A 13,046-nucleotide genomic window follows, 5' to 3' on the forward strand; every position below is an offset into this window, starting at 1 on the left:
CAGCGCTTCCGAGGAGAACTGTTCCGTGGCAGTCGAGTGCTGTACTGGGATACCCAGATGAGCTCGTTCTTTCCTGAAGCAGGAGATAACCGACTTCCCCTCTGCAGCACAAGTGATGATGCTTGCTCTGGGGTTAACAGGGATACTACAGTTCATTGACTTGTAACGTTACTCAAACCTTTTCTGTTCTTTTTAACTGTCAAACAGGTTCTTGTGACCATCGATTAGTCAGTAGAAACAGGCCCTTGACAGGACAGTGTAAACACAAGGTCAGTATTAATTCCTTTATTTTTGTGATTTGCCAGTGTGGCACCCAGTATTCTGAACCCCACAGAACAGTTCGAATGCCTTTTGCTGTTCGAACACATGCAAGGAGCGGATCCCTGCCCGCCAAAGAAATGCTGCGCGAAGAGGTGGGTGCAATACCAAGCTGGAGTGGCAGGAGGGAATCACAATGGTCCCTGCACCCCAAAGCTGGCCAGACCGAAGGGCACATGTGTCCTTCTCCAGTGCCTAATTCCCAGGGGATCTGACAAGGTGCTGCAGCTGCCAGCTTGTGGAGCTACTGCTTTCTGCTCAAGTGTCTCTGCTCTGACACAGAGGTCCAAGGTTCGGGCTAACACATGGCATTTCAAGAACACTTGACATCTCTGAAGTGCTTTACAGCTCTTAACAGAGACCCTTTAACCGGCAGCGGCTCTGAGGCAGTCCTGCAGGAAGGCAGATTGCATTTTCCTTTCTTCTAAATCATCACAGAAATTAAACCACAGAGAAGATAAATACGGACAATATAATCTAGGTTTTTTTTAAAAAATAGCACAGCCACAGAGAAACCAGTGAAACCTGTGTTGCTGTCGGGTCTTTTTAAGTTTCATCAATAGGAATGCATCCTACTGCTCCCATCAATCCACTCCGAGCATTAAAAGCAGCATTGCTCCTGTCACATGCTAAGGATTCGTGCAATTAGCAGTGGTGTATGGAGGACCAGAATTACCATCCTGGGAGGCAGCAGAATTGATTGGGTTTAATCATCTTTTTTTTTTCTCTCTCTCTTTAAGCACCTCTGGCAAAGGTGAGCATAACATTAATAAAGGGGTGAGAAGCAACACATTCTTTTTCCTGCTCTACTTGGAAGGATATATTTTTAAAGGCAGCTCCACAAAAGAAAATGACTGGCCTCAAATGTAGTGTCTTGGTCATGAAAGGGTGAAGATGTCATGTGAGTTCCTTTTGAAAGAGAGAAGAGCGATAGGGGTTTCTTATTCAGCTGCTGGAGAAATTTCTTTCAACAATCAAGCATCAAGCAGGTTTTCCCTCATGCCCTTGTTCAAGGAACTGTGAAAAAAATACACCGTTGCTAGGCATTCATTATCTAGTCACCTGTGGGCTAGCTGCAACCACAGAGCAGAATAAATGGCTTTTTAAAAAAATTGTCTTGACTGATGCTGGGGTGCAAAAAATCAGTAACACTGCCAGATGAGCTCGTTCTCTCACAGAGGGAAAAACTGTATCCAGCCCTTCCTGGTGAAAAGATGTTATCGGAAAGTCCCCTCCTCCACCTCGCCTCCCCAGCGCACTGGCCCACATGGTGGAGACTGCAAGCAGACCCATTCCAGCAGCTCGGGGTTTAGACACCATGCTGCTGGCTGGAGAAAAAGAAATCACATGTGTGTTAGTGGAAACACATTTGATTGAATTATTAATGGCAAGTAGCAGACTTTTCCAATTTAGCCCTATTTGCTGTTCATGTATCATCGATACACACATTGTGGTTTCTACAAAAAGTGACCCATGTCATGGGCACAAATCACAGCTTTTCTCTCTTCACTATTATTTTGATGCTTTAAACACGGGGATAGAAAACAATTTAGAATATTTTCACCTATGAACAAATTACTTCAAAAGTAAACCATGTATTAGCATGTACAGCAAGTCATATATTAGAGCACAGAGCAAGTATTCCATAAAGGTTATATAAATGCAAACATTTTACATGAACATTCATGAAAAACTAAGGGTGATTCAATGGAAAAAGAGTTTTGCCTTCAGCTAGTTTAAATGACATATCTGTATTAGTTACGAAAAATCACTCTGCTTTGTCTTTGAAAACTGTCTCTATTTCTAGAATGCGATCTAGCCCTTCTACCGATGTATTTTCTCGAAGAGTCAGGTGACACAGATTTTCACTGAGGTATTTTTTCATCTGCTTTGAAACGCTCCTGCAGACAGCAAAGGACAGGATCCACCCTTCCCCAGCTGGCTGCGGGGGAGCGCTGTGCAGAGCTGCCGTCTCCACAGCTGGGACGATCTTGACCACTACAGTTGCTTGCACTGGGCAGCAGTTACATATGCAAAGTTCAGAGGGACAATTTTGTGGTGAAAATGCCGTCTTCTTTTTACTCATATGACATTGTCAGCTTCTGAGCATTTCAGTGGTTGCACAAGCGAAAGCACTCCCCTGCTTTGGGGGACGTGTCACGTTCATGACATGCCTGCATGCAAAACCACCAAGAACCAGGTGCTGGGGCTCCTCCCTGACACTGGGGTCGTAACACTGCCAGCAGAAAAAGCTGCTAAATCTGTTTATACAAATTCTCAGTTATTATATTGTTTCCAGTGTATTGATTGAAAAATGAGGAGGAGGGAAGCAGGTTAATGAGGACGGTCCAGAAGCCAAGGACAGTTCTCTCCTTGACCTGATAGTATTTTGTTTGGATCCATAATAAGTAAAGGACATTTTTACCTCTAAAGAATATGGGTTTCCAAGATAGCGAATCATTTTTGCCTAGCTAACTCTTATCTGAGTGAGAGGATATATAAAATACAAAGGCTACAGGAGTAGAAATAGTTACTGGTTATTACCACGGCAGAAATTCATAATCTCAGTGCTCTGAGATGGGGAGCTCTTGAGTTGTGCCTTCTGCATGCTCACAACGAGAAATCAGAAGGCTGTACAGAAAGGCCAAGCTATTGCTGACTCCAACGGGCACCTCAGCACTGCACAACTTGGCACATGCCAAGGTACTGAATGCGGTTCAGGAGCAGTGGCTGTTAAAAATCACAGGCAGTTCCCAGAGTTCCTAACAACCGCTCTGAGTGCTGTGGGGCTGCCTCTGCTTCTGGGCACAGGGCTCGGTTCAGGTTCCTTCTCTGCTCCCACTGCTCCTCAGGCTCAAGCACAGCCCTGCCCCATGTTGCACTCAGTGTCCCCTCTCTGGCTTGGTCTCCCAAGCCGTGGGTCTGAACACAGTCAAGCTGTCAGGACGGTAAGCACAGGAATAAATCCCCCCAGTCATCTTTGTGCCTCTCCCTGTACCATCAGCCGACCTGCCTGACTGCAACTCACTGCCCAAGGCATCACACTCCCCCCTTCCAAAATCCACCCTGTTTGGTTTCATAGGCCAGTGGTTGTTAGATGGAAAGGGCAAAGCGCTTCCAGCAGCCTTAAAAGGCACAAAGTGGAAGGGGAATCTGTGCTTACAAGCAGAGCAGCTGCGATTAATGAAATACTCCATGCAAAAACCTCTCCCTGTTTTTCTTAAGGTCTAATGACACTTTGCACATGCAGCTGGCAGCTCACAAAAGCCCCTTCGTTCATCTCTTGAAAAAACAGCCCTCTGCTTCTTGTTCCACAAGTCACTTAAATTGCTCTCGTGGAAGTGTATTCTTCATGGAAAAAGGGGTATTACGCTATCCTATTTTGAGTCCGATCCTCCTGCATGCATAAAATTCCATGGGAGATCCATCGCTGACTGCAAACTGAGCAAAATGGAGCCTTCATTGTGGTTTCTCCGAATGGCTTTTCTGTGTAACTACTCTATCCAGACACGCCTGTGCAGCTACACATACAGACTGTCATAGGCAGACAGCTGCACCCTGCCAGTAATAACAATTCAGGAATCAGAAGTTATGACCATAGCTTATATATGAGTATATAAGCTTTATCAAGAGGATACCAGAGAAATAGGCACAGAAAACCACAGTCACAACTGCTCCTGAACGGCTGGATAGGGTGAGTTGGTTTGCATCTCAGCCTAGAGAAAACATGACATCTTGCATCTTGAAGCATTCCTGAATTGTGCAGGCAGGAAAGGGAATGTGTTGCTCATATGATTTACCTTGCAAGGCAGAAAATTCCCCATCTCCCTGAGGAAACCTCAAGGTTGAGGTTCCTGACAAAGAATGCTATATTTCTTAGGTATCAATTTTTTTTCTGGACAGAATAATGAGGAAGTCTGTGTGATTTCTGCATTGCTTTTCTCCTCCTCACTTGCTGACAGGAGCTCCCCATCCCCTCAGGAAAAGAAATAGAAGAAAGCATTGCAGGTCTGAAAACCCGAACCACGTTCTTCTCCCTAATTACAGATGGAGTCACATGCTGCTCACCCTCGAGCCTTCACTTGGGTGTCTGAAGTTAGCCAGAGGCACCTGGGGCCAGATACTGTAACCCTTGCCAATCCTGGATGCTTGAGGCCTATTTTAAGAGACTTAAGGAGGTAACTCTGTCTCCAGGGCCACCTTGCAGGACACGTGCAAACTGTGCCCCACTACAAATTACTTGATAGCAGCACGACCCGTGTTAATGGGGCTTGGCAGGACACACTTCGTTTTATGAAGCTCCATACTGAAAATGACAGAAGCTACCATTACCCACTAAAGCTAAATTTAATTTTCCTCCGTGCTGCTTCAGAGCTAAGTGGTTATCTTTCTCCTACAAAGATCCTTTGCATAAATAAAGTGAGAAAGGCAGCAGACCTTCACAAATTAGAGCCCTAGTCTTTCTCTGACTTTCCATTCACTAATTGGATTCGTACTAGTTTAAAAGTGTCAGATGTCCTTTCCAGAAACGAAGGAGAAACCTCACTGGCATCTTGCTTTGGCGGACAAATGGCAGGACTACAAAGGAGGACATCACACTCCTAAATCTGTTTGATCCGTTCCAGGAAGCCTGTGTCAGAGGTGGAAGCACAGCTGCTCCGTTTCTTTGTTGTGTCACGCTGACAGAACTAAACTTTAGAAACAGAACCAAAAAACCCCATATAAAACTCGGAGGCCATCCCTAGAGCCACGCCAAGTTAGAGATGAAAACCACACCACATAGGCCTGAAATACTTTTTGATAAGCACAAAGACTTAGCCCTGAAACCTTTAAAAGTTCTCAGATCCCCAGTGGTGCTGAATGTAAATGCTGGCAACATCAAGCCTCTTCACATCTCGAAAACTTTTGGAAATTTCACTGAAAATATCCTCAGACAAATTTGGCAAATCCAAGCCAGAACCTGCCTCAGCCCCCGGGGAACACGCTGCAGAGCCAGAGATGCTGGATGCTGAGGTCACCAGGCAAAAAACACACCTCATAGCTGTGCCTTGGAGACTGTACCCTTGACTATGTTAACACCTTGCTAGGAGCCTGACAGAAGAGGCTTCTTCATGGGACAGACGCAGAACTCAGGGCACACATGTTTTTTTAAAAACTCTTGAGACGTGTTTCTGTTCCATTTTAAGAAGAAAAAAGTAGTTCAGGGAAGCAAAAAGAAAATCACACCTTCTAAAATCTTGAGCCTTTTCTTTTGGGTCATTCTTATATATGCCATACCTTCAGGACTAGACCTTCTCCTGCTGGAAACCAGCTAAGTTCAGAAGATATTGAAGGAGGAGCGAGTCTTGGGCAATCAGGATGTGTTCAGGAGAAATAACACAATGAGCCCAGCTGCGCTGTGTAGTTTACAAACACAACAGAACAGGATCCCAGTAGGAAACTTTAATTTTAGCTGCTGGACTTTAATTCCTCCAGCAGCTAGAAATATCTCAGAATGAGCCCTGAAATGCTACCCATGTACACTGTCCTTAAATCAAGGTGAACAGACAGATGATCCAGAACTTCACCTAGGAGTTAATCGTTTGTAAACCGGTCATTCTAAACCATGCTGCTTTTCTGCCTTCTCAAGACTACAACCACATGAAAACACTTTTTTCCCCCAAAAGCCTTCTCCTCTCTCTATCTTACTCCCTCTCAAATGAGCTAGCAGTGATACTGCCTCAGACACAGCAGACAGGGAAAATGCTGAATTGAGCAGAAAACAGGCATTCCACAAATACCAACAGACACCCACAATTTCTTAAGCAAACTAAAGTGAAGAGCAGGCTGCTCAAAATCCACTTACCTGTTAAACCAGTCATCTGTGTAGCGGGGGTAGGGGAAGGGATCATTGCTGCTGAAGTCGTAGCTGGCTTTGGCATTCTGCAAAACAAAGAAGTTCAACGAATCAGGAGAAAAACAGATACACAGGCCAAAGTGGAACACAGATTGAAGGGAGAGTTGAGAATCATTAGCAAACTTCGTCCTCTTCATTCCCTGAGATGCATCTGGACGCAAATCGGTCCCTGTCGGGCTGTGCCATTTCCCACACCAGCAGTCCTGGGGAAAGATGCTTTCTGGAGAGCAAAGTCTCCTGTGGACCATTAGTATGGTGCGGATAATTGGGAGATAGCGTGAGAACTCAGGTTACTACGGAGAGACTGTTCACCAACACTCACAAAAGCACTTGGGTGCTACGCTACATGGTGTGGCAGGACAAAGGTTAAATCCTATTCTCCAAACAGCGGTGGACGTGACCGGACACTTGGGTCTTCCATCACAGAATTATTTTTTAAAAACCCATTTGTGATACTACAACAAACAAGACAGATGTCTAAAAGCATTTCAATGCCTAAGAAAGTAAATTTCTCAAAATTCAAATGTGAAAACTGCAGTAATGGTCAGCACATGTTCCTGAAAATCCCTTTGCGTATTTTCTTGGTCCTTTAGATGTCTGAACAGCTTCACAAATGTGGCTTTCAGGCGCTTTTGAAAATGTCCTCCTGTGTCTCTGCTTTTCATACAAATCTAAATCATTCCTGATTTTGCCCTATCAGCAGAGTTAAGGACACTCAGCAACTTTTTGATGCTATATCTGAGAAGCAAATGGAAAGTTTCAGGAAGTCAAGTGCCATCTTCTTTCTTCTCTCTTAATGAAAAAATAAAGGGTGACTGAAAATTAAGCTTTTAAAAATATTTAGAAGCTTCCTCTCAAGTGTATGTTCACAGCCTTTATATTTTAATAAACCACATACTCAAGGAACAGAATTATGGTAATTCTTAATTAATGTGTACTTGTATTCTTTTTAAGATTTGGCTGAGCATGCTATTGAAGATAATTTGAGACTCGTGTATGAATAGCTTTGCTCCTAAAAACAGCAGATCTGCTCCTAAAATCAGCAGATTCTCTGTTCCTGGGGTACAGGAACAGACAGTCCATTGGCAGCAACAAAGTCTTTGGGTTTGGATTCGAAAACTCAAACTCTCAAAAACTTGTGCATTGGGGACAATGTCCTTGATCCTTGCAGGGTAAAACTAAGCGTCTTCCAAGCTACTGTACAGTGATTTTTTCGAGTACTCATTTCCCAAAGCCTGGTTGCTTATACTCAGCATGGACAATGAATATTTTACAGCATGGCAATGGAGCAGAGATTTGCAGAGTGCCTATCACATGGCTTGATGCTGTTCTCCAGCTCAGACATAGCTGAATCCCGTTGTGAGTACCCTTAAAGAGCTCTCCACCTCTAAACTAAGGCCCTGATTTTCAGTCTGAAGGTGCCTCCCACTGATTTCAGCTATAGCCACAAATTCTCAGTGCTTCTAAGTGTCTGTGCCCAGGCGTATGTTTAATTTACATCTTTTAATTACCACAACTGCTTACACAGCACTTTGAACAGCACAGATTTGTATGAGCTAAGAGTAAACAGAACATGACTTTTCAGCCAGGGAAGGCAGGGGAATTTGACAGTGGTCTATAAATCATGAATAGCACAGAGAAGGTGGACAGGGAGTTACTATTTACTGCTTTTCATAAGACAAGAACATAGTGGGAATTCATAGAAATTACCAGAGGGGAGATTTAGAAGCAGCAGGAAAGAAGTACTTTTCCACAGAACATGTAATGAGTTACAAAATTAATTGCCCCCAAGCAATACAGAGGTTAAAAGCCCGAATGAGATCAAAAAGTGGTTAGACACATTAATGGAAGATAAATCTGGGAGGGGTATTACAAGCTGTGCTTCCCCCTTCTCCAACAGTGCATAAAACAGCGACTGCCAGAAGCTGGGAGACCATAATCGGGTAGACACCACCCAGTCTCTGACCTGGCATCCACTACTGGCTGCTGTTGGAAGCAGCATCCCGAGCTAGAAGTCTCTGGGCCTCACTCAGTGCACCTGGCAAAACCATGTGGCACACACTTGCCATCTTAAAGCAACAGAGAAACTTTGGATTCTGCAGTGTCCAGGGGAGCTGTGACACGGATTTGTGCAAGGGGCCAGGTTTCATCCAATACATGGCAACAAAAAGAGCTTGTCAAAGAAGGTCCAGTCCCGTTCTTTATTAATGAGTGCAGTATCTAGTTCTAGCAGGACAAGCTGGAGAACCACATCCTAAGGTAAAGTCCAAATAGAAAACAACGACTCTCTCTGAGTCATTTAATTAGCAGATAAAGCCTGCTCTGCCATGGAGTCTAGCCTGGCAACCTTTGGAGAGAAACGCATTTCAATCACTAATTAAAGAAACTTTCTTACACTTCTGCTGTGGACTAGGCATGTCCAGGAAACTACGCAGACTGCGAATAACTAGGGTTAGCTCTAGTGATTGCAGATCATTTATTTCAGGTACGTATGGTCTCACTCAGTACTAAAGGTAATTAGTTCAACACACTGCCAGCCTCTTAGTCAGTCAGAATTTCTGTTTTCGCTCTAAAAATAATGCACGGATGAGAATTTAAAATCAGTCATGGGTCAGCTGTGGGGTTTTCCCCACCTGGAAGAAATGCAGTCCTGCTTACGTAGACCCTAAGCTCAAAGGGGGTCTGGTGAGGCTGATTTTCCAGGACATCATCAGACATGCAAGCACCTTGTGGTGCTTTTGACTCTAGAATTCCCTTGTGCAAAGAATTATGGCTGGAAAAGCCCTTCTAGCTGTGCAGATGTACCACTCATGTCCAGAGCAGTGAGAGGCAAAGGGATTCCAGCGCGAATGATTCAGCCACCCTACAGCAAACTGCAGCTCCGCTGTATCTCCCGCGTAACCAAACGCCTGCTTTTGGAAAGGTCGCTTTAGGCAGGCTATAAACAACGTTGTGCAGCGCTCTTCCACATCCTCCAGCTCTTATTAGCTTGATTTTTGGATCACTGCACTCAAAGGAAAAAGATATGTTATGTAGCAGGAACCATCCACAAAGTGCAAAATTAAGAATTCTTGGAAAGAAAACAACTGCTGACTGCACAATTTATCTTCATTAGGGTCTTTGAGAAAAGACAGCGAGTTTCAGCTTCGTGAAGGAATATTCCGCCCACGCTATGGAAGCAGTGGCAGGGGGAATTAAACAGCAGCGACAAGTACAAATGGACTGCTTCAAGATCCTAATTTAAAGATCAAATCCCCACATTTCTAAGCCTCAAACTTTTTTTTTGTTTGTTTTAAAACCAGTGACAAATTAAATCAGTTTCAACACTGGACCAAAAAGAGAACTGCTTTGGTGGATAGCTAAAATATTTCAGCTTCTGTTCTGGGAAGTGAATATGAAAATCTATGGTCTGCCATTCTCCTCCACAGGCTAGACTCTCCAGCAGGCAGCAAGAGGGAATTTATTCCTATCACGGAGATTACATCAGGGTAGGAACCCAGGAGGTGGCAACCAAAACCAGTGCATATGAGGATCTACAACAGCACACTGAAATGAAAATATTCGGCTTTACTATTCAGGTGACCCTATTTCCAGTTTTAACACCAAACTAGGCTACTGGCAGTTACTTCTCTTGGACTTGACGTGTCTAATATTTGGTTTTCAATATCTAAGGTAGCTGCCTGGTCTTTTGCTCCAGGGAGCAATTCAAGCCACCAATGTTAGGCACTGACCATAGACCGTGGTCTAGTCATTAGGCATCCAGTGTTAGAACGAGATGAATGCTGTCCCTTGTGTTCCATTAAAACCAGTTCATTGTTGCAAAGTGATTTGCACCTTATGTTTATTAGTCCCCATCTATCCACAGTTACTTACAAATAATGTCTATTACATAATTAAAATGCTATTACAGAGAGGAAATGGTATTGTATTTTAAGACATATCCCTATTTTTGCTTTCTAGCCTCTACCCCAAATAAAACCGTAGCAGAATAGTACGAGATTCTCTCAGTCATTTATTAAGAAATGGCTTTTATACCACAACACAAATAGAATACTTTTGCCTGCATATAAAATTCTGCTTTCCTTAAAAAGCAGCTTAGAATAGCATTTTCCAAAGCGTTGTCTTGTACTTTTTAAAATACATGCAGTAAAGCCTTCTGTGTAAAACATTCATTATGTAAAAGACGACAACACAATAAATCAGCTGTCCCATGCGTTGCTCAGATTTGTGTTAAAATTATGTACCTTGAATAACGCAGCCAGCGTCTGAAGCGTAATTCACACACACTTCTCTTTTTCTCCATAACTCAAGAAACGTGCCTGTGCTCTGGGGAGGCAGTCTGGGAGACAAACCATTAAAGACACGTGTCCCACTGGCCAGAGTCTGGTTCTATTCATGATGTTAAAGCACTGGTGAATCTAGCCCAGAGATTTGTACCTTTTACAAGACGAGAAACATTTTTAACACAGGTGGCATCTGGTCTTACTCTCTTCAGGCAACTGCAAATCCTTAGAGATCTCAGGCAGAAAGATACCTTTTGCTTGTTTGATTTCTTTACTGATCTGAAGAGCGAGAAAACCCCTAGGCTCAAATTACAAGATGTAACATCTTGGAGAAAGTGTACAAAAATAACACCGAATGTCATGTGGTGGGAAAATGAAATCGGTTGTGTACACATGAGCTTAAGAAAATGGAATATGCTCACCAGGAGGGGAAAGGGAGGCAACGTGATCTTTTGCCCAGGAGAGGTGCTGCAAGGCTTAAAGGTCCTTAATGAAAAACAGAGGCACTGTTGCTAAGTCTGGGCCCTCTCCTCTCTGCAGTGAGAAGCATGCTCTTCTGGTTTGGTTTGGTTTGTGGGGTTTTTTAAATGGAAATGAAAAAAAAAACCTGCAACCTCTTAAACAGGATTGCCTCTACATGAACCAATTTACATGTCCTATGCGGGGACACGTAAATTTGCTGGTAGTAACCCGGCAAATTTAGAGATTGCATTCAAGACCTTGTCAACACCAAGAATATATCCATGCAGTAATGGGATCAGTTCAAAAATATTAACCTTAAGAAGCAAATTCACTGACGGTGAATACCGTCTCCTTCCAGAAACATCAGCCTTTTACCTAGTACTTCTACTTATCACACGAGTAAAAAAACTCAGTCAGACAGCACCAGCCAGACCTTGAATAATGAATAAGACAGCAGCACACTCTTCTGCCATCCTCCTTTTCAAAACAGTCACCGAGTAATACATCAGAGCAGCATTTTGAATGGATGGAGAGAGAAGTGTGCTGGGTCCTGAATAATAACCGAGGTGCCCATAAGCCCTCTCGGTATTCCAGCTTCAGGCATTCACTTGAGGCCCTGCTTGTGACACAGAATGAGCAACTACAGAGCACACTGCAACGGGATTTCATTTTGTAGTTATCACTGGAAAAGTTCTACTTCGACTTCCTCAACACTCCCCCAAAAATCTGGGTAAGGTCAAAAGAAAAACTCGTGGAATTACAGCCAAAAGAGGATTAACTGACCACAAATAGGTGACTACTGCTTAATTTAGAACAGTAGAGGCAGTTGAGATAACAGCAGTAACGATTCTAATAACCCAGTTGTTAGAATTTATAGGAGGACATGGTGGGTGTCCCACCTCTGGCGTAACTTCTTTTTTTACGAAGCTGAAACTTTTTTACTGCTTTGATTCAAAAACAAACAAAAAACGCAGCTGGAAAAAAACTCATGGACCCATGGAGTCATCTCCTTACAAAATTTATATTTCTCTTCATTATGGTAGCACTATTTCTAAAGTTACGACAGAAAATAGCTTCACTGAGACCATCTTACCTCGTGTTCTTTTTCTACATTAAACAGCTTTCCATCAAGCAACTACACAACTACACATCACTCAGCACTACGATGTCACACAAACTCTTATTTTACTTTATTCCCACTAATTTCCTTCTTACTTGTCCTGTGAACGAAATCAGAGAACCACCATGAGCTACGTTGCCGGCTGGTGCTCTTTGGCTGGTGAGCATCTACAAAAAGGAAGGCTGTGGTTGAACAAAGTCTTGCCTTTCCATGGGGAGAAAGCACCTGGGCAGCACAGCACTGATGTACACCACACACGTTGATGTAAGCACAAACTTCTTCAAGCTTCAATGAACAGAAGAAATTATTAATTCCATTCTTAGGTACCCAGACCGTGGAACATTTTCCCAGTAAACAAAATGAATGTCCAAACGCATTCAGCCAAATGCCATCTAAGTCTCTGCGGCTGCTTGCTAAGGCTTGGCTCAGGTATACAGTCAAACAGAACAACAACAACAAAAAAAGAATTAAAGACTCAGAGAAAATTTTGGCTGGGCAGAATTTTTAAGTAAGTAAAAGTGGAGAATTTCTTTTTTTTTTCCCCTAACAAAATTTTATAAATAAAACCAGCTTATTGAAATACCCTCCATTTCCTCTCCCCTGCATCTTCACGTGACATAGGAAAAGCATAAGAAATTGAGGCAGGCTGAGACTTTATTAAAAAGCAAGCAGACAAATGAACCTGTGCTTATAATAAAGAGGCTGCCTCGCAATTCACCTCTTGGCATTCTTAGCCTGCTGCACAATTTTCAGGTTGATATGAAGGAAACCTGAAGCACATCCCCAGTTGTTAATTACTTAAAGTCAGAGCTCTGGAAAGCAAGTTCTCCTACAAAAAAAAAAAAAAGAAACCTACTTCTGCTCAGCCAAACATTTCTTAATTTTCAGAGGGATGCACAAGAATCTTTGAGCTATACTTACAGCATACTGGGGGGGGGGGGCACTGAAGGTTCACAGGGCGCAACCA

General features: G+C 43.3%; 1 protein-coding gene across 1 annotated transcript in view; it reads right to left on the reverse strand.

The window, feature by feature from the left end:
- The window catches only part of PCSK2 (proprotein convertase subtilisin/kexin type 2), a gene marked incomplete at its 5' end in the record, with an annotated part of 82,928 nt that overhangs the window by 25,132 nt on the left and 44,750 nt on the right, over positions 1-13,046 (reverse strand). Inside the window, one exon of the mRNA XM_010142693.1 lies at positions 6,164-6,240. Coding sequence (XP_010140995.1) covers positions 6,164-6,240 — 77 coding nt within the window. The remainder of the gene's footprint in view (positions 1-6,163; positions 6,241-13,046) is intronic.

This window comes from Buceros rhinoceros, unplaced genomic scaffold, assembly GCF_000710305.1.
Source record: "Buceros rhinoceros silvestris isolate BGI_N320 unplaced genomic scaffold, ASM71030v1 scaffold3439, whole genome shotgun sequence".
Lineage (NCBI taxonomy): Eukaryota > Metazoa > Chordata > Aves > Bucerotiformes > Bucerotidae > Buceros > Buceros rhinoceros.